We start from the raw sequence: 23,141 nt of genomic DNA, 5'->3' as shown, positions 1-23,141 counted from the left end.
CATATAGAAAACTATAGTATCAGTAAGGCAGTTGAATGTACGTTGTGGTGGTAGAAGTGGGCTTTAACTATTTTACATTTGCAGGTATATAAAGTAATTCATCTGTATATGTTAGAAGTAATACAAACATTTATTCATCTTTCTCTATCTGATACATATCCGTATTTAATATAATGCATAAAAGTATTTTAGTAAATTATTGAGAAATTAACCACGAGTTACGAAGAGTTAGGGGTAATGTGTTAAAACCTGACCCATGGGGAGAGACAGATTTCATGAGGGACAGTTAATTCCTAAGATGTTTCAGTGGGTCATCCTTCATATAACTAATACGTATTTTGTAAGTCAGTTTGATATGTTATTTTACGAATCTCAAACACCGACAGCTAACTGTACTATTGTTGGAAAGACGTCACACGTTACTGCTTATTTGATGACGTCAAATGTTATGTAGTGCCTTCACAAATTAGCACATTCGTAAATAACCTTACCTTTGCAATCTTACAGTTAATTGGAAGTGTTCTTTGATTACACACTACAACAGGTGATCCTGTCTCGTGGGCAGCTGTCATCACGTAATTTACAGGTGTTCCTGCCAACACAACATTGGACAGTGTATAAGGCGTGTGTTGACTCATTGGATGCACTTTGCATTACGGGTCCACAATGTCATCTCAAACTTCATAACATAGGCCTTATTTTGGAGACACTTAGATTAGACTAGATTCCTTGAGGTGGAGTGTGATTAACTCACTCTGACCTACTTGTAGGCCGCATATAAGTGGAGTAGGAGTATATTAACTCACTCTGACATCTTGTAGGCCGCATATAAGTGAAGGTGGAGTGTCATTAACTCACTCTGACATCTTGTAGGCCGCATATAAGTGAAGGTGGAGTGTCATTAACTCACTCTGGCCTACGTGTTGGCCGCATATAGGTTAAGGTGGAGTGTCATTAACTCACTCTGGCCTACTTGTTGGCCGCATATAGGTTAAGGTGGAGTGTCATTAACTCACTCTGGCCTACGTGTTGGCCGCATATAGGTTAAGGTGGAGTGTCATTAACTCACTCTGGCCTACTTGTTGGCCGCATATAGGTTAAGGTGGAGCGTCATTAACTCACTCTGGCCTACGTGTTGGCCGCATATAGGTGAAGGTGGAGTGTCATTAACTCACTCTGACACCTTATAGGTCGCATATAGGTTAAGGTGGAGTGTCATTAACTCACTCTGACACCTTGTACGCCGCATATAACTGAAGGTGGAGCGTCATTAACTCACTCTGACATCTTGTTGGCCGCATATAACTGCAGGTGGAGTGTCATTAACTCACTCTGGCCTACTTGTTGGCCGCATACAGGTGAAGTCGGGGTGTGATTAGTTATATTGAGGTTATGAGTGTTTGACCTACCCTGGTCCATTTGTAAGTTGCATATAAGCGGAGATGTTGTGGGGAACTTCTCGTTGATGCCCTCAATTCCCCCTGTCAAGTTACTGTTGACAGGGACTACAGGTTTGTACATGCACTTGAAGTTTCTGGGCTTGCCCGCAAGACGCGAGTAACTGCCGGCCTGATAACAATAGATTATTGAAAGAAACACACTGACTGAAATATGCGTGAATGACATGTCTGTTTACTTGTTGATTAACGCAACACTCACCAATATTCCAGCTATATCACCACGGTCTGTAAATAATGGACACGATAATCCAGGATGAGCATCGATCTAAGTAACTGGGATACAATAACATGCATCAACTTGGTCAGCGCGGCTGACCAATCGAATCCGTGAGTCGCCTCTTACGGCAAGCATGGGTTACTGAAGGCCAATTTTAACCCGGATCTTCTTTGAAGGAATACGTTGTAGCCCCTTTCACAGTATTGTTTTACTTGAAATGAGGTGAAATGGAGTTTAACGTCGCGTTCAAGATTATTGCATTTACAATGCATTGCGACATGCATGAACACGTGTGTATTCCAGACGTGAGTATTGAACTATATAGAGACGTGAATGCACGTGTTGATTCCATAAGCAGACAAGCCCTTGCTTTAACCCCTTAATGCCAAGCGCCAGATAGTGTAACAACAAGTACCATCTTTTAACGTCTTTTGATATGACGTGGCCGGGGATCGAACCCTCGACCTTCCGCTCTACCACTTAACCATGGAGGCGGTGTGGGTAAGGAACATGGTATATATTATATGTTACCGGAAGTGTCGCATTTATTGAAGAACCGCCATTGCTCAATGATATTTTGGCAATGAAATGTCCATCCTTTGGTGGGTCGTATGATATGGTCTGTGGAACGCCTGGTTTTCCGGAGAACATCACTTTTTGAGGGGGTGTACCGTCCCCATGGTCAATCATGACAAAGGCATTAGTCGGCATGGGTTCCTTCTTACAGAGCACCGAGTAGACGATCTTCTCTGAAGAAATGAATGCAAAACATTTGTATATGATGATTCGGTTTCATTGGGTTGGTTGGCTTGGTTTGTTGTTTAACGCCGCACTCAGCAATATTCCAGCTATATGGCGGCGGTCTGTAAATAATTGAGTCTGGACCAGACAATCCAGTGATTAATATCATGAGCATCCATCAGTTTGGATCGATGACATGCATCAACCAAGTCAGCGAGCCTGACCACCCAATCCCGTTAGGGGCCTTTTACGACAAGCATTGTCGCCTTTTACGGCAAGCATGGGTTGCTGAAGACCTATTCTACCCCGGATCTTCACGGGTCGGTTTCATTGATAACAGTCCTAGTAGTTCTCATAATATCCTGAGTCATGTCTGATAAGTCAGATTGCATGGTGTAGGTTAGCAGTTAGCAGGGAGACGTGAGAAACACAGCACTTAGGGTTCATGCTCAATTCGCGCCTGTTTAAGGCATTATATAATCTAATGCAATGATAACATTCTTACGGCCAGACGTAGACTGCCGGGGAAAAAATTGTATGCACTTGAAAACTGATTTTGATAAAAAAAGTTACAAACATTATCAGAACGTTACTAACCTGGAAACAGTCGATGAAACATTGTAAACTACTAAAGTTCAAAGCCACAACTATGATATCAAATGCTTCGCTTTCACAAAACCAATTCTTCCTTGTTTCAATTTCAGCCACCATCAAGCATGGGTGTATACAAGACAAGCAGCCAGTTTAGTTTATTATACTAGAAATGACCTACAGTTCAAGACCTACCCCGTTTTTCCGTACTATAGTTGATTGGCAGGTCAACACTCGTACATTATTCCATATTTGTGTCACTGTGTATTAAATCGGACGTGACAATTGAGACGATTATCTTGCGAACGGGACCCTTTGCTTTATTATGGTTTAACTGTATACACGCAAAAGAATGAAACAATATCTGTTTGTTTTTTCAATTTGTTTATCAATTCAAGTACTTACTTCCGTGCTGTACGGGGTGGTTGGTGGTGATGCGGCAGTTGTCCGCCGCCACAGCCACCTCCACGTTCACTCTATGCGAAGTTGTCAAATTCTCATGGGGGGTCCTGACGTCACATGTGATGGTCTTCGTTCCAAGTTCGTTGTAGGTGATGGACCTCAAATCTTCCCCATCTATCCCCTTACCTGTTGTGATGAGTTGAATGAAACGTCGTCAAAACTCATATTGGTTTTGATTAGAGGTTAAAACTTGACTATGGTTTCACCATCATAAATATACCTTCACTTCAACTATCATCATAAATGTACCTTCACTTCAACTATCTTCATACATTGTACCTTCACTTAAACTACCATCATACACGTACCTTCACTTAAACTACCATCGTACAGTGTACCTACACTTAAACTACCATTATACATTGTACCTTCATTTCAACTATCATCATAAATGTATCTTCACTGAAACTATCATCATAAATGTACCTTCACTTAAACTACCATCACACATGTACCTTCACTTCAACTATCATCATAAATGTACCTTCGTTTCAACTATCATCATAAATAAACCTTCACTTAAACTACCATCGTACAGTGTACCTTCGCTTAAACTACCATTATATATGTACCTTCACTTTAACTACCATCGCACATCTTACCTTCACGTAAACTACCATCATAAATGTACCTTTACTTAAACTACCATCGTACAGTGTACCTTCACTTAAACTTCCATTATACATGTACCTTCACTTAAACAACCATCCCACATGTACCTTCGCTTGAAAAACATCACACGTGTACCTCCACTTCAACTATCATCATAAATGTATCTTCACTTAAACTACCATCATAAATGTACCTTCACTTAAACAACCATCGTACAGTGTACCTTCACTTCAGCTATCATCATAAATGTACCTTCACTTCAACTATCATCATAAATGTACCTTCACTTAATCTACCATCGTACAGTGTACCTTCACTTCAACTATCATCATAAATGTAACTTCACTTAATCTACCATCGTACAGTGTACCTTCACTTCAACTATCATCATAAATGTACCTTCACTTAAACTACCATCGTACAGTGTACCTTCACTTAAACTACCATCGTACAGTGTACCTTCACTTAAACTACCATTATACATGTACCTTCACTTTAACTACCATCGCACATCTTACCTTCACGTAAACTACCATCACACATGTACCTTCACTTAAACTACCATCGTACAGTATACCTTCACTTCAATTATCATCATAAATGTACCTTCACTTCAACTATCATCATAAATGTACCTTCACGTAATCTACCATCACACATGTACCTTCACTTAAACTACCTTCATACATGTACCTTTGATACCGCATCCAACATCAGTCAATACCACCGCTACCATTAGTCAATACCAGCCCCTTCGCTGCCATCAGCCAATACCACCTCCACTGCTACCATCAATTAATACTACCCCCATCGCTACCATCAACCTGACCAAGCCCACGCCAGATTTAAGCCTCATGGATACCTATACCTCATGTCACATCGATTAGCCTGCCACTACTTTCGTCGTGATTTGCCTTTAAACGTTTCCACTGTCGTTAAATCTGCCCATGTTAAATATACATGACAACTGAAGTATGTACGCAGCACAAAACGTACCTTGTCTAGCGAATGAGATCTTCCCCTCTCCATCTCCATAGTCACAGGTAATATTCACAACAGCACCAGTTGGTCCTCGATGCATGATCACCTTGGCAACAACAGAGTTGTTCAGCACAGCAGCAACAGGGTCAGTGACAATCTGTAGCCCCTCAATCTTCTCAATCACACATATCCGACGGTTGTTAAAGATCTTAGAGCTCACTCTGTTCGAAATCTTGACATTCACCTGATAACACCCCGGATCCCGGTACCCGTGCGTGTAGTTGTAGTTCATCCTCAACTCTTTTGTCTCAAGCTGACGATCGCCAAATGAAAACTCAGCCTTTGCCTCATTAGGCGCCACACCAGAAGTCAAGAAGCTAAAGTGCCCGATTCCAGGTCTACTGGAGAGTATGGCGCTCTCATGCTCAATCTGAACATCATCAACCCCCTGAATTACGAGAATTGAGTGGTAGTGAGGTTCGCTTCTGTCATTATTGGAACAGGTAATCGTGACATTGTGATTCTTGCCCTTTGTGAATATGTGATCACGAATTTCAGGAGTACTTGCCCTAAGCGACCAGTCTGCTGCTCCTTGGTTAAAAGTCTCCACCTTTCCATCATCAAAGTCCCACGTGCATCTCACATTGGATCCTTCTTTGACAGTCACGGTACAGGATGCCCCCTCCCCGGTGCTGATCATGGTAACATTGCATTTAGACTCCATTCCCTTCATGGCAGTTTCTATTGTAAAGTCCACATGTATTTCGTCATGACCAATATCATTATGTACCTTGAGGGTCAGAGGATAAATATTAGCCGGAAGACCATTCTGCAATACAGACTCCCATCTCAAGGTGGTCAAGTTAGCCTTCTCAGCTAACACATTTTGTTCACGGAATTTGAGTTCAAACTTACAGTCCGAACCGTGATCAAGTTTCCATGCGATTCTGAAAGGTACATTCTTTTCGGTGCCATTTCTAATAAGTGACAACCCAGTGCATACCTCCTGCACAGGTAGGAAGAATGTGAAAGACTTGGAACTGACGTGATTGGAACAGTTGGCAGTGACAGACAGATTACCGCCCATGTTATACACATGGTTCACCACATGGCTTTCTAAGTACTCGTCTTGCGTTGTAGTATTAAGAGAGGAATCGCCGAAGTCCCATGTAATCACAAAGTCTGATCCACCTGTTACAGTCACGTCAAAGCTACAGTTTGTCAGTGTTACACAGGGGCTATATTTGACGCTGATATCAATTATCTTGTCCTCCACGGTCACCGTGGAAACGTTTTTCTTAGTATTCTGTGTATTCCAGCATCTCACTGCTATGTTATATACTCCCGAGGATGCGTAAATATGTTTATTTTGGTCTGTGTTTGTTCCATTGAAAACAGCCTTATCTCCGAAATCCCAGTCACGCTTGACATCAGTACCTGCAACATGCGAGAGGTTTCACAACGATGCCATTTAAATAACGATGTCTACAAAGACAAACCGTTACATATGGATTGAAAGCAATATATATATATGCAAATGAATAACATACGGTTATAAACTGTATAATACAGACAGTATAATGTTCGTGTGTTTACAAAGCGAAACTGATAAATTCAGAAACATATGTAAAATGTGTATTATGTCTTTAGTATTTATAGCTCTTTATCATCTACTGGCGAAGTGGTATCTCCTATTCTGAACACGTTTCTAGCAGCCAGCGAGGGCAACGTAACGTAAACAATGATGACGTTGTAACGTCATTATGTCTGTGACGTGTGTGTTTTTTTCATAATTTTTCATTATGAACCATAAATGGTTCACTTACAGAGAATCGATTGAATTACAACATCATAAATCTTGTCTGTTCTGTGTTGCGCGATGGTTGAACCTACCTGTGTGAGGGAGGATGGTAAAGATGCCCTCTGTGTTGACGGCAAGGTATTTGGGGCCAACAAGGATTGTAGCATTGATGCCCTCCTGAACGTCGATCTCTGTCGTAGCAGTTTCAGAGCCAGTAATGTCAACATTACTGACGTTTACACTCAAGGTGTATTTCTTAGCTACTTGGAAATTATAGTCCAGTGAAACTTTTGTCTGACTGGAGTAGATGGCCTTGAGGTGATGTCGTGTCTTTGACACTGGATTTCCGGAGTTCTTAGAAAACGTTTTCGTTGGACCATCATATTTACGATCGCTTGTTGTCTCTTTCTTAGACACGGTGATGGTGGCAGACCCTGTTGACTTTTTATAGGCGATAATATCGCCAGGAAATACCTTCATATATGGACATCGTACAACTTGATGGCCTTTGGAAACCTTCAGCTCTACGGATTGGCGTTCTACATAGTCAACTAAGGGGGTGTCTGATGGGTACCGGTCTGTTTCTTTACAATCTTTGGAGCAGGTTCCAGCTTTATGACAGTAACCTTTATCTGAGGAACATGTGGTTCCTTGACATTGCCCTCCACATGTGTTTGTCTCATAGCAGTAGTCATCACAATCAGGCTTCAGAACCTGTAACAAAGATTCGAGATACTAAACTCATATCATGTATTCTCAGTATTGACTTCTCGATGTATTGTGGAGTGAACATTAGATAAATTGGAAGATTTTATGCTTACATCATGTTTACCTGCATTTAAGATATGCCACTTAACGCTTCAGTGCGATGGAGTTTAATATCACCTGTATGGCGTGCATGTACGTGTGTGTGTGTGTGTGTGTGTGTGTGTGTGTGTGTGTGTGTGTGTTAGTGTGTGCGTGCGTGTGTGCGTGTGTGTGTATTCTTGTACTAGCCAGGACTTCTTAAAATACTAGCTCAATGACATACCATGCCGTTGTTTAAAATGGATACCCACTCACACACATTATACTGCCTCCGAACAGACCAAAACGTCTTTTACACCCTTAATTCTTACGCAAGGCAGGGTAACCACAAATGCTATCTTATAACTCTATTTTGGTATGACGAGGCCAGGGAGTCGAACTACCGACCCACAGTTCTCCGAGCAGCTGCTCTATCAACTACACCACATAGGCGGTTATACCTTTAAAAACAAGCAGTAACATTATGCTTATGAAATTTTTGTATGTTTGTTACCATGACTGCTAGTTTGCCTGCTTTGTCCGCCCACAACTCCCAGTGTGTAACTACTCCATGAAATCGGAACTCTGCAGCAGGCATGATGAAGATGGCATTATCATCTCCTGACAAGCTCTCTGGTTGTGCTTTCGCTGTATAGGGAACGCAACAGCCAGCAACGCCGATAAATGGATCTACAGAAAAAAAAGGTTTGGTTTGGAGTGATACTTGAAGGAAAACGTACAGTCCTATTACTAGATGCGCAGTCTCATCATTTCATCAATTCCAAAACGGAGGAATATTTTTTCAAAATGTATTTTACTTTTCGTCTCTCATCCAAACATTATATGGTCAGTTCCTAACGATACCACGCAGTATTTTTATTTTCAATATGAGAATGGCCAATGGCACATGAGAAGTACCTGCTACTTTTATAGTCCTTTCCTTGTTGTCAACTTTGTCGTGGAGGAGGAGGTTTGTGCCGTGGGTGATGATCACTGTGCACGCCTTCCTCTCGTAGCTGCTGAAGAGGGGGCAGTCGACAGAGACGTTGCTCACTGGTGCTTGAACAATTACTCCAGCACTTCCATGTTTCTGTGACAGAATCGCTGTCTTAGTGCATATACTTTCATTTATTGTTTGTTTGTTGTTAAAAGCTTGTTCTTTACAACTGACTACAAATCCTTAAATATTCACAGAAATACATACTTTATTACAAGTTTAACATGTGGAGGACATTTCCAAAATGGATCTTTGACACAAATGACACCCTATGCAATTTCCTATTTTGACTTTTTGTACCATATGTTCCCGTGTTTTTTCGGGTGAACAATTGACTTGAGTTGCTTGTTTTCGAAAACCTGATTTTCGTTTTCGATCCATCGCTCCGTAGCAATATATAGATATGATTACAATTGAAAGATTACAAAGAGTATGCACTCACCGTCACGGACCCACTGCTGTCAGACGCTGTCACCACGGCGTCGTGTTGGCCGGGGATGGCGTACGTCTTGCTGAACATCCCCGTAGCGTTTCTGCCCATGCCCTCTGTGCCATCCCCGTAGTCCATCTGGTAGAAGAGGTTGTATCCAGCCTCCGACATCACTTCAAAGGTCACTTCATCACCAGTTTTGGCCAAGGCCCTTTTGCCAGTGACTTGCATCTCAAGCTTTTTTATTGGCTGAAAGGTATGATACACTGTGATGTAACCCCGCCCGCCGCATTTCTGTGCTTTGTTTCCCGAGCAGCTGCTGTCACAGTTGGCATCCGTCTTTTCTTTGTACCTGTCCGCAGGCTTTTCCGACCCACAGAAACAGAACCGTCCGTCTGTGAGACCCGCGAAGGAGGAGAGGTAGGCTCCGCATACACTGGAACATTTCTCAGCAGTCAAAGACTTGGGATCGTAGTGCCCTGGACTTAGCTGGAAGTGACGGTTTCTCACGTCTTCTTTATAACAGCCAACTATTTCGGCTGCAATGATAAGAATGCCATACTTATAACCTAAATTTGTTAATAAAAAATCTAATTTGATATGGTATGGCAAATATCTATTTCTGACTTTGCTTACACATCTCAATGGTGTATTGATTAAGACACAGTGAACAGACATCTGCATACTACTTGTGAAACAACACCATGCAAAATTTACAATATGTATGCATCCCCTCATGTAATACATGTACATAGTATTTGTGACACAAAACCATAAATAATAAAAACAAATTCAAAATTAAAAGGAAACAGCTTTTCGATTAATCTGAGGTTGACTTGTGATATGTCACGTGACTTTTACTGACTCGGAAAAGCGTGCGGCTTTTTGCTTCGAAACGGGGTATAAAGGATTTATTCTTACGCTGAGAAATATATTTCCCGTCAAGGCGAGATATTTACTATTTTATCAAGACCACGTAAACCAATCAGATCTCATAATTTTAACATGACCATCTCGACTCATTGTTTATGCAAAAATCGCGCCATTCGCGGATTTGTGTTTTGAAAATAGAAACGCGTGACGCTAGAAAAAAGCACAATCACGTTGACCTCGAATTCATATTAAACTTTGCATGAACGACGAGTTCGATGACTGAGTTTAAACTATGTAAATAAAACAAACGTCAATGCAAGAGAAGAAAGAGCAAACAGCTTGTGAAAATGTCAGTGATGACACCAGGGCCCACTTGCACAAAGTGATCTTAGTGCTAAGAGTACCGTAAGCCTATGTTAAAGTATTGGAGTTACGATCATCTTAGCGCTAAGATCGCTTTGTGCAAGTGGGCACAGGTGTTCGCGGAAAGGGTATTCATGCCATGCTCTACCGGTAGCACTCGCCATTCAAACAATTTGCATAAAAAGGTAACATTCACTGCCTCACGCCGCGCAACAGTACTCCTGGTATGTGTCCGCGGTCTGGCAACAAACCAGACAATCAAGTGATAGATAGACCAGAAAATCCAGTGACACTGATTTTGAGCAACGTTTTCCTTTTGAAAATAAAAGCATGTGGTGCAAGATATGGCACAATAATGTTGGCCTTTTATGAATTCCGTGACTGACCTGAAGCTCAATACAACGTTTGGTGTTCAAAGGTTGATTTGAACTAGGTATACGAACTGATAAGCGCACGGTATCACCAAACATCGACTGCTGATATTGATATGGAAATATTATTTTTCATCTCTGTAGCATGCGACACTGTGAAATGTTGTATTTTGATCGGCAGTGAAAATAAGATAGATCTTAAGAGAATAAGACGGCGCCTTAACTTATATATGCAGATTACTCTGGAACTATGTTTTCTCCTTAACCGTGTTTAATGTTTTTGAAATATAAGAGAATAATGACAGCACTATAACTTATTTATAAAACTTACTCTTTCAAGACATACATTTTCTCCTTAACCTTCTTTAATGGTTTGATAAAGTAAGAGAATAAGCCGGCGCCTTAACTTATTTATAAAGGTCACTGGTATATGACTGTTTATTAATAGAGAGAGTTTAGGTCTGCTAAGGAAATGGATGGTTCTACTTTTGTTGAGTTTACTAGGGAGGAAGGAAACTTTGTTTGATAGGTGGTGTCCTTCTGTGGAGGTGAAGAGTGATTTTGAAAGTTTTAGACAGTTGGTTTTGGTTGAGGATTTAAAGCAGTGTTTGTCAACTGACATTCGGACATTCGGATGAGAAGAAAGTGGATCAGTCACACCAGGCTGGTGCTTTGGCTGATGGGGTGGGTGAGGTGAGGTAAGGTGAGATGGGGGTTTAACGTCGCGTCCAAGATTACTGAGTTTATCTAACGACGTGTTTGTGTGTTTATGTGTGTGTTTATGTGTGTTTTTATGTGTGTGTGTGTGTTTATGTGTGTGTGTTTATATATATATATATATATATATATGTGTGTGTGTGTGTGTGTGTGTGTGTGTGTGTGTGTGTGTGTGTGTGTGTGTGTGTGAGTGTATATGCTTTGTACTAGTCAGGACTCATGCCGATTTAAAGTGCTCGCCCAATGAGATACCATGTCGCAGTTTAACATGAATACCCCACCCAGGCACAGTATACTGACTACGAGCCGACTTTGTTTTAGGCCCTTAATGCCGAGCGCCAGACAGGGTAACAACAAGTACCATCACAAGTATGACGCGACCGGGGATCGAACCCCGACCTTCCGCTTCTTGGCGAACGCTCTACGACTAGACCACGGAGGCACAGTGTTAGTGATAAGCAGTAAGGGTTTTCAGGCAGGTACTCGCAGTATTATAAGTCAGGAAAGGATAGTTAATCCCCTTTGAGGTCTAGTTCTTACATGCCTAAGTCTGGTTCTCAGTTTGTAACTTCCGCGCCACTACTATTACATTGGATAGTACTACATTCCTGACAACAAATCATTATAAAAGAAAATGATATGAATTTCTACTGATTCTCAACTGAAACAATGTAATACGATTACAACATTGTTCAGCAATAAATGACACTGTCATATAACACTCTCCCGCTTTCTTTGCTTATTAAAGTACAAAAACTGCTAAGTACAGAAAATAATAGTAAACTTCATACATAATAACTATGGGAAATTGTCACAAAAATGCAAATCATGTTTGCAGTAAAAACTCAACCAACTCGTGATGCTGCATCAGCAATAATGTTGTCTTTCGCCGTTAATATACTAGATATCTAAATGTAATTCTTGTAAAAATGAAAAGCTCCAGCGCATTAGCCATTGGTTTTTGTTCCTTTTATAAAGAAAAGTAATTGGATTGTATTCAGTGTACACTTGAATAGGAAACAAAGTTGTACACTTCGAATTGTTTCAAAGCTAAAAATAGAGCAAGAGGTTCGTTTTCAATGGTATAATTTCTCTGATGTTTGTAAAATGTTCGTGAATAATAACAATCAGGATGATCAAAGCCTGATGCATGCTCTGACAACAGGGCAGCTCCAGCACCAATGCCGTTGGCATCTCCTGTCAATCCGAAAGATTTTTTCAAAATTTGGTGCTTGGTGAACAGGAGAATACATGATAATGTCTTTAATCTTCTCAAAAGCAGCCTGACAATTGATGTCCAAAACAAATTGCACCTTTTTGCTCAGCAAATTAGTGAGCGGGGCTACCACATGTGGGAATGTTTGACCACATTTACAGTAAAAACCAGCGATACACAAAAAATGATAATTCCTGTTTTTAGAAACTTGGAACTTTAAATAGCTCCGACCTTTGCTTTGCCTGACCTTGGCCTTCAACATGACCTAAAAATTCACATTTCACCAAATTAACAGTCATCTTGGCTTCAGTGACTCTCTCAAATAGGGCACGGATCATCTTCAGGTGTCCCACTCAATGGCATGTGAGATGATGTAGGCTTCAGCATCCTTAAGATTGACTGTAGTGTCATTGATGACACGCTGGAAGGTTACTGGAGCGGTCACAACTTGCATTTACTTGGGTACAACTTTGCTTCCTATTAAAGTGTACACTGAATACAATCCACTGACTTTTCTTCATAAAATGAAGAACAAAAACCAACGCCTATGCGCTGGAGATTGTCATTGCAGGAATATGATTTAGACGTCAAGATATTAAAGACAAAGACATCATTATTGCTGATGGATAATCACGAGTTGATTGAATGTGATCCGTTTTTATTGTAAACATAAATTTACATTTCTGTGACAATGTGTCATAATTATCAATATTGCTCAATATTGTTAACTATACTCAGCAGTTTTTGTACTTCATTTAGCAAATTAAATTCTTACATGTACCATGTTCAAAATTTCTTTTTCCGAAGAGGGGGGTTGTTATATGGCAGTGTACTTTATTGTTAAATTGTGTAATTGTGGTACATTGTTTCTGTTCAGATTCGGTAGAAGTTCACAGTATTGAATTTTGACAATGTTTAGGTGTCAGGAATCTATTACTATCTAATTTATGCCGGGGTGGGGAAAATTCTATGTTTAGATGCTTTTGGAGTAATTTGTAATATGGAATTTTCTAGAACACCTAGACTAATCCAGCATGGTACAGAAACTTCGAGAAGGTATTTAGACTACATAAGAGGCAAGTGCATGCCGCCTGTATCACATTTTTGCTATTACCACTGCTATTATATTTTCAACTGCCATGGTAATTGTACTGCCAGTGAATTTTGTACTGCCACTCTGTTGTGTACTGCTATTGTAATTACTTTGCAGTAATTTGTGTTGCTTTATAAACGTAGTTCCGTTTATAATACAATTGTTAATTGTATACCATTTCATCGTTGGTTTCACCCCGAATTCTTTTGCGTATAGATTTTGGGGTTCTTTCAATGTGGAAGTCAACACGTAACATTACTTTTTCATGAAATATATTTTTTTTCCTTAACCGTCTATATTGGTTTTGAGAATTTGTACAAGAAATTGCCAATTAAATGTGTACTTGATATCACAGATATGAATGTATATCAACTACGTATACGTACTTATATATGATGTTATAAAATGGTTCATAAAAAAACATATATAGTTTATTCTGTATTATCTGTACCTTCTATACCATGCCTTTTTAATATATGTACGGGGCTTTTTAGAAGCTCTGGTATTAATGAAGACATAAATTCCATCGACAAAAAATCAAGCCATCAATATACTGTAACTACACACTAGCTACACACTGTAACTACACACTGTAACCACACACTGTAACGACAAACAGCATCCTTGTTACAGGCTTCTTTCATCGGTGTGATCTTTATTATCATGTACTACCCTGTTTGTTGTGTTTGTTCTTCCCTGTGTACATGATGTTTGTCGTATTTGTTCTTTCCCGTGTAGTTTTTGGTAGTTGTGTATGTTCTTCCTGGTGTACATGTTGTTTGTTGTATTTGTTCTTCCCTGTGTACATGTTGTTTGTTGTATTTGTTCTTCCCTGTGTACATGTTGTTTGTTGTGTTTGTTCTTCCCCGTGTAGTTGATGGTAGTTGTGTTTGTTCTTCCCTGTATACATGTTGATTGTTGTGTTTGTTCTTCCCCGTGAAGTTGTAGTTTTTGTTTCTGATCTTCCCTGTGTACATGTTGGTAGTTGTGTTTGTTCTTCCTCGTGTACATGTTGTTTGTTGTGATTGTTCTTCCCTGTGTACATGATGTTTGTTGTAATTGTTCTTCCCTGTATACATGTTGTTAGTTGTGTTTTGTTCTTCCCTTGGGCGGTCGGGTAGCCTTGTGGTTAAAGCGTTCGCTCGTCACGCCGAAGACCCGGGTTCGATTCCCGACATGGGTTCAATGTGTGAAGCCCATTTCTGGTGTCCCTCGCCGTGATATTGCTGGAATATTGCTAAAAGCGGCGTAAAACTCATTCACTCACTCACTTGTTCTTCCCTGTATACACGTTTGTTGTGTTTGTTCTTCCCTCTGTACATGTTGTTACTTGTATTCGTTATTCACTGTATACATGTTGTTTGTTGTGTTTGTTCTTCCCTGTATACATGTTGTTAGTTGTGTTTGTTCTTCCCTGTGTAGTTGATGGCAGTTGTGTTTGTTCTTCCCTGTGTAGATGCTGTTTGTTGTGTTTGTTCTTCCCTGTATACATGTTGTTTGTTGTGTTTGTTCTTCCTGGTGTACATGTTGTTTGTTGCGTTTGGTCTTCCCTGTGTACATGTTGTTTGTTGTAATTGTTCTTCCCTGTATACATGTTGTTTGTTGTGTTTGTTCTTCATGGTGTACATGCTGTTTGTTGTGTTTGTTCTTCCTGGTGTACATGTTGTTTGTTGTGTTTGTTCTTCCCTGTATACATGTTGTTAGTTGTGTTTGTTCTTCCTTGTATACATGTTGTTTGTTGTGTTTGTTCTTCCCTGTATACATGTTGTTTGTTGTGTTTGTTCTTCCCTGTATACATGTTGTTAGTTGTGTTGCTCTTCCCTGTATACATGTTGTTTGTTGTGTTTGTTCTTCCCCGTATACATGTTGTTTGTTGTGTTTGTTCTTCCCTGTGTACATGTTGTTAGTTGTGTTTGTTCTTCCCTGTATACATGTTGTTTGTTGTGTTTGTTCTTCCCTGTATACATGTTGTTAGTTGTGTTTGTTCTTCCCTGCGTACATGTTGTTTGTTGTAATTGTTCTTCCCTGTATACATGTTGTTAGTTGTGTTTTGTTCATCTCTGTGTACATGATGTTTGATGTGTTTGTTCATCTCTGTGCATATGATGTTTGTTTGTTCATCTCTGTATGTGTAGTTTTATTGTTTGTTGAAATCAATCGATCTACGCAGTTGGGATACGATGACATGGATCAACCAAGTCAGAGAGCCTGACCAGCCTATCCCGTTTGTCGCCTCTTACGACAAACATCGGTTGCTGAAAACGAATTCTACCCCGGATTCTCACGAGGGCGTTTGCATACGTCATCATACCAATATAACCATGTCTCACCAAGCTGTTGATCACTTGCTTGATACAGATATTAACACATGTACCGCATGGAAGAATATAAAAATGAAATCCTGAAGTTGTCACATGCTGTTAATACAGATTTGGTCTGGCTAAGAAGCGGTGGAATATAATAAAAGCCATACTTTTTTATATGTCTCAAGGCAAGGTAAGTATGTGCCTTCATGAGTTATTATAATTAGGTAGATCCTAACATTAGAGCAAAGATGACTAAAAGCGACAAACCCTTGTCCATATTAATAAGATGCGAGGAAGCGTGAAATGCTGTAATGGCTGCTGAAATCTATGTAAATATCAATCTCATTAAAATCAGATCTTAATCCTAGCTGCCGCTAAACAAATATCTGAGGACATCCCATTACGGATCACGTCAGGCCAACCTTGTGCGAACTTTGACCGACCAATGGAATGATCAATCAGAAGGCAGCTTTCTCGTGCTTTACGGAACTAATTTCAAATTGGCGACTTCGCTTCGAAACATATTTTGACTAATTCTCGATTACAAATTTGAAACCTGAACAAAAGAACATTCTGGAATGGCAAATAGATGGTCTAGATAGTATGGCTTCATTCGTTACACCCGTAACTATCGTTCGGAATACCCCGTGTTAAAGTTTTCGAGGTTGCATGATTAGAAATCCCATTCCGACTGTCACTTTCATAATCTGGTAAGCGACTCTCTGATTGGTCGGATGAAAGGTCGTTGTGACGTGACCCCTAATGGGATGTCTTCAGATCTTTGTTTAGCGGTAGCGAGAACTAAGGTCTGACTGTAATGAGATTGTGTAAATATTAAAGCGCCTGAGACGGATGTAGTGTTAACATGAAGTGATTGGACTGTATATGATAAGAACAACTGGGAGTGTTATTGTAGACCTACACAAATCAGTTTGAAGTCAGAGAATGTTTCGGGTGAACAAAAAACGCGAGCAACGCCATCGGGGGATAAGTCAGTGTGGTCATTTCCATGGAAAGTCTGTCTTACAGTCCCTGAACCATATTACACTCCCTTGCGCCCAGCCCTTACTGTGAGTCGATAGCCCTACCAGGTACATCTGTTGGGCTATACTAAGCTGAAAGTGGAACCTGAGTAATGTCCAAACATGTGGTTACATTTGTACACTTGATAATAGAAATAGAACTAGAAATAAAGGAGACCAGTGAGACCGTCTTGTCTGTTTCGTGTTTAGATCGATGCACAGTGAGTGAGTGAATGAGTGAGTGAGTGAGTATGGTCTAACACCGCTTTTAGGAATATTCCAGCAATATCAAGGCGGCTTACACCAGAAATGAACTTCACACATTGTACCCACGAGGAAATCCAACCCGGGTCTTCGGCGTAACGAACGAACGCATTATCCACTGAGCTGCTCCACACACCCTCATCCGGACTTGAAGTCAACAGTTAAAATGTCAAAGTGTTAAAAGGGCAGCCGCCTTCCTTGACATTCAAATAGCTTCTCCATAAATACTTGAATATTTGAAGATAATAGGATGTCATCAAATATTAAGCATGCATACTTCCACAGAAGGTCAAAATCTAAAAGATCGGAATAGTATTTGTTGTGTACTGACTACGCACATACCACACGTGATTTAAACATAGTTTTACTTAATGAATCTGGATTGGTAAACAAGCCAAGAAGTCTTATGTTAATATCTCTCCAGTACAAGTTGTGTTCATGAAGTGAGTGAGTGAGTGAGTATGGTTTTACGCCGCTTTTAGCAATATTCCAGCAATATCACGGCGGGGGACACCAGAAATGGGCTTCACATATTGTACCCATGTCGGGAATCGAACCCGGGTCTTCGGCGTGACGAGCGAACGCTCTAACCACTAGGCTACCCGACCGCCCCTGTGTTCATGAAGACAACATACAAAATACAATAAACAATTACATGATGGTAACCTAAATGTTATTTCATTCTGAAACCAAGAGGCCATAAAAGTGCCATAAATAGTATTTCATGCGTCTACTTTCACATTCAGGTGTCATCATTGGTGGAAGCAATCACGTGCAAAGGTTAAATCGAGGTGGTGGTTGATTAAATCGACCAAAACGGTACATGTAATGTATTGAGCCCAACTGCTTACTAACCATATACCAAAATTTAATAACATTATAACAATGGCTGGTCTCCAGATCTCGAACCCAATCACGAGTACGAGCAGGTCAACGTCATAACACGCCGCAGACACTCCCACAACTGGCCCACGCGTTACAAGCAGAATGGCGCAGAATTCCGCAGGACAGAATTTTTACACTTATCCAGTCAGTGCCGAGGAGATGCAGAGCCGTGATTGCTGCCCGGGGCGGTCACACGAGATACTGAGTTCAGCGCAACCTTGTGGCCTTATGTGACATGACAATGAACAGTTTTCAATGCCTTTGTACAACGACAACATGTGACTATCAGACTCAAAGTTTCATATTTGTATCTATGATATTAAATTAAATATCTCGATTTTATTAGGTACAATATATTTTCTAAAAACCTACCTGTGCGTTTCTTTTTCTGAAGAGTGTATGTACTAAATGTGATTATTATTTAAGAAAAAAATAGAGGAGTAAACGCCATAGCTTTGTTTCAAAGTTACAATGTGGCTGCCGGATTGAAACTTCTTGAACAAATTAAAATGCCATCATGGGTGAAAACAAGCCTGTGAAATTTCAGCTTCCTGGTCCAATAGATTCTGAGATGAGGTTTACAGGCACTAACGACGACGAAAGCCGGACCAGCAGCTTCGTGAGCTACAATACAGAATGTCAGAACGGCTGACAACTACTGCTCTACAAGTATTAAGGTAATTCCATACACTATTTACATCTACTTTTCAGTTTTAATATCTCACTGTAAGACAATAGAATAATGATAATTGATCGCAAAACATCTACCTAAAATATTTGTGATCGCACTGAAAATAATTAATAATAAAACTTAAGATGTAACAAATAATAAACGTCGAATGTGTGACATCAAAAATGATTTTTTTGCGATGATAAGACGAATGTGCGTTAGTTTACATCAATTATTCAAATTAAAGTCCGAAGGATAATTTGGTGTGAAGTGTCTTCGATCGCACCATTCCTCATTCCACAATAATTGGTTCCTCGGCAACGTAAACCACCATGAATGATTTATATAACAAATTTCGATTTCTAAATGTGACAGAATAACGGCTTTTACATAGAATCTAAATAAAGCGACGAAACGCTTTCCATATCCAATAGAAATCTCTGCATTAAGCAGAGTCGAGTATACGATTCCGACAATATCATAAGCAAATGTTTATGAATCCCTATTAAAAACTAATGATACCAGGTGTTCGCAAAACGGTAAGCGTATCCTGCCCGACATGTGGCGTCCGTCACAAAACACATGCAAAGGCAAGCCAATTGTTCACCTAAAAAAAACCATGGGTACGTATGGTACAAGTAAAAGTAAGGAATTGCGTCAGACATCATTTTTGTCACTGATGCGTCAAATTTGGAAATGTTCTCGACATGTCGACCATGAAACTTTTTAAAAGCTTCACCGAGGCCTTGAATGTTGTTACCCTGATCAAACAGCTTCTGAGCAAGAGTCGTATGACGCACTTTGAAATCTTGGTAGAAAGAGCATGCTCGATTGTATCTCAAAAGTTGTGAAATGTAAACACCAAAGGCCGGAGCTGTTGGAATATTGCTCGACATGATGGGAAAGTTGACTATTGGAAAGTCAAACCTCTTTTCATACAGTCTTGTGGAGTGTGTTTTGTCACTCTGAATCTTTGTGAGGGGTCGGTCGGGTAGCCTTGGGGTTTAAGCGTTCGCTCGTCAGGCCGAAGACCCGGGTTGATTCCCGACATGAGTACAATGTGTCAAGCCAATTTCTGGTGTCCACCGCCGTGACATTGCTGCATTATTGCTAAAAGCGGCGTAAAATCATACTCACTCACTCACTCACTCACTGAATCTTTAAGCATAGAACTAAATATGAAACAGATCAGGCGGTCTCACTGGTCTCTTTTATTTCTAGTTCAGGTAGGTAAATCAGTGGAAGGGAATTGGCTACTTGACTGTTATTGAACAGTATCAGATCATCGATATTCCTGAAGTTTAAGATAAATTTTTTGGCCAATTTACCCTGTTTCGACTTTGCCAATCCGAACAGAAATTCCGATTCATATGCAGAAAGAAACAGATCCGCATGAAGGGGAGCACAATTGGTGCCCATGGGGATGCCTACTTCTTGCCTAAATGTCTTATCCCTAAATTTAACATAGATGTTATCAATGACAAAATCAAGCATTTCACATTTTATTTTCTCAGTAAACTTTAAATGGCATTGCTTTGCTTTCATTTTTCACAAATTGCCCTGAATCTCTAAATATAGATGCGTAACTGGATGTGTGTTCACCACCTTTTGTAATAAAGCCCAATGAATCAAGGAATGAAGTGTTTCCTTCAGTTTGTCATGTGGGATAGTGGTGCACAAATTTGAAAAATCAAATATTTTGACAAAATGGAACTTTGTTCTTTTCTGAGATTGCAAAAAGTCAAGCAAATCTTTTGAGACTCCACATGGTATTAATTCCACTTGTCTCAAATACGTTCTGTGAATATAAAGAAAGTTCTTCATTTATTGTATTAAGATTTTATGGTTAGTCTTTGAGGCAGAGATCTGTGGTGGTACATTTGCTGGACCCAGCAATATATCTCTCTCTATGTCATTACAGACCCTCCCCGATATCTGTCGTCTTGCCTTACGTTGACGTTCGCATGACGTTAGTTAGGACACCCCCACACACATCGATGCTTATGCAGAAAGTCCATACTGAATCTGGACTCATCTTAAAACATGACACAATACCCTCAGTTTCTACGCTCAGAACATCATTGGCGTATCTCTCATACACCTATAAACATCAGTTTCGCGACCATTTGACTAGTGTCGCGTCGTGTTGAAAGGTTGTATATTTTGAAAACATCCACATCACAAAATTATAATAGTTTGCGCAGTCTACATCGAACCAACAGACCTGCTTAACTTCAACATAAGTTAATAAATCCACAATTGCCAGTGTGTGGCCCAGTCGTGCAAGGTGCCGTATTTCGCAGTCCAGAATCCTATGGTCATGGTTTCAAATCCCGATTCGCCCTGATTATGTTTTTTGGTTGTCAGCACCATACACATGCTACTGGGTTTCACTGAAGTGATACACGTCTAAACCTGCATCACTTGGAGCTTTCCTTCTACATCAGGCTGACACGCCGTGATATAACTAAAATACTGTTTGGCGTTAACCGAAATCACTCCCTCTCTGCCCTATAAGCTAACGCACAGTTTACTTGCTCGACAAGAGGTATAATATATCCCCAGATATCCAAACTATAATGATCTAGAAGTCAATGGCGTGACCTGGCTGAATACGTATCATTGCAACCGATGGTGTGGATGCCGACGTTTGAATGTGCTGCATCATTTATATTTCAGACTGAGACAAGGTCCTCATCAATATACAAGCGGAATATTTTGACGAAAACAAAGAACGATTTTGCAACATGAAACGTGAATTCTTCATGACAGTGTAAGCACATCACCTCTGGAAAAGTGATCTCGGACTGAAAATGGCGTCGGGTCAATTGTTAGTTCACAAGTCTTTATCTGTTGTGACCACTTGAGTAGTGACCCAAAAGCTAGACAACGGCGCCTAATTGATGACACAAGATGGTTGAGGACGTTTTGTGGAATGTCATTCAAGTTCTGTCGACGCTGGGGCAACCTGACTGGTTGGTTTGGAAGTCGATGGGCGGCAGATCTGGTGAAACAGCACGCCAAGAGAGTATAGCGATGTTCTATTGTTCAATGTAGCATGTGTGACCACACATGCAACGCGAGGGCGTGCATTGTCCTGCTGTTAAGTGATATGATGTCAATGGGTCTGAAGGAACGAGACGACGTCAGGATGGAACCTTGTCACGTTACTGTACACCTGTCAAATTGCAATCAATGGTCACTAGAGGGGTCCTGTGATATGAACTGATTCGTCCTACACCAATACGCTCTCAACACCGAATGCAGAATGTTGAACAACACACGCATAGACGTAACGTTTTTTTCCATCTGACGTCGATTAACACGGTGGAACCTGGACTCATGTGTGATGAGGCATAAACTCTCGCTAATGCTCTCGTAGTGTCGTTGATGTCGAGAACGCTGTTGGTGCATCATGACCCCAAAGTGAATATGTATTACGATGAACACGAAAACCCCTAGCAAAAAAACAATAACCTTTTGTGCAAAACACTTCAACAGTTAAAACTCTTCAACGATTATCTCTATGTTTGAACTGACTCTGTCCCACGTGTAGTTTGAATGTATGACGAATTTCGTATACGTGCAGTTTCAGGGTCCTCATGGGCAATAATGACGCTATGTTTCCCTCTAGTATACCCTGACCTGAAGTATGACGAGATGGTCATACACTATACCAAAATGTAATCTGAGAGACTAAACATGCTAAACGATTGACACCTTATGAAGCTTATATTATTCGAGAAGAAAGTATGACCTGATCGTTGACGATCGTTGAATGCCTCAAAGGCCAAGTTGTGTTTTGTTTGTTTGTTGTTTGTGTGTTGTCCTGGCATACCTAAATAACTGTGGTCAGTGAATAATATAATCTAGACCAGACAACGCAGTGACATAATGAGCATCGATACTTGCAATTTGGATACAATGACATGCGATCAACCAAGACACCAAGCCTGACCACACAACACATTTAGTCGCTTCTAAGCAAGCATAGGTTGCTCGAGATATATATTGATACCTCAAATCTCCACGGGTGGACAAGTTATAACTGTGACCTTCTGTCTTCACAATGCTTCCAGTTGGTAGGACGTGCCAACACGTTTCGCGAACACTTGGTCTCACGGTTCCTTATGTCTGTGAAGTTATTGTAACTGAGTGTTATTATTTTGTTGTTTATTTTCACGTGACATTGTCATGAGTATGAACACATTTCATGTTCTGCGTGTTGATGCACAAAAGGTAGTCTAGTCAGGTTTATACTTCGTTTGTCAATATTTCAAACG

At 40.4% G+C, this 23,141-nt stretch overlaps 1 protein-coding gene across 1 annotated transcript in view; it reads right to left on the bottom strand.

The window, feature by feature from the left end:
* Window positions 1–11,315, bottom strand: part of LOC139467572 (uncharacterized) — a 36,491-nt gene extending 25,176 nt beyond the window's left edge. The window contains exons 1-10 of the mRNA XM_071249109.1: window positions 11,306–11,315; window positions 9,091–9,617; window positions 8,570–8,741; window positions 8,166–8,341; window positions 6,958–7,579; window positions 5,080–6,501; window positions 3,415–3,597; window positions 2,209–2,426; window positions 1,410–1,569; window positions 492–592 (exon numbers count right to left, since the gene is read on the bottom strand). Coding sequence (XP_071105210.1) covers window positions 492–592; window positions 1,410–1,569; window positions 2,209–2,426; window positions 3,415–3,597; window positions 5,080–6,501; window positions 6,958–7,579; window positions 8,166–8,341; window positions 8,570–8,741; window positions 9,091–9,617; window positions 11,306–11,315 — 3,591 coding nt within the window. The remainder of the gene's footprint in view (window positions 1–491; window positions 593–1,409; window positions 1,570–2,208; window positions 2,427–3,414; window positions 3,598–5,079; window positions 6,502–6,957; window positions 7,580–8,165; window positions 8,342–8,569; window positions 8,742–9,090; window positions 9,618–11,305) is intronic.
* Between the last annotated feature and the right edge of the window lie 11,826 nt (window positions 11,316–23,141).

The sequence above is a fragment of the Haliotis cracherodii genome, unplaced genomic scaffold (genome assembly GCF_022045235.1).
Source record: "Haliotis cracherodii isolate W230 unplaced genomic scaffold, xgHalCrac1.p SCAF_2, whole genome shotgun sequence".
Classification (NCBI taxonomy): Eukaryota; Metazoa; Mollusca; class Gastropoda; order Lepetellida; family Haliotidae; genus Haliotis; species Haliotis cracherodii.
Note: the sequence above shows the minus strand (reverse complement) of the source record. Positions and strands in the feature narration are given on the sequence as shown.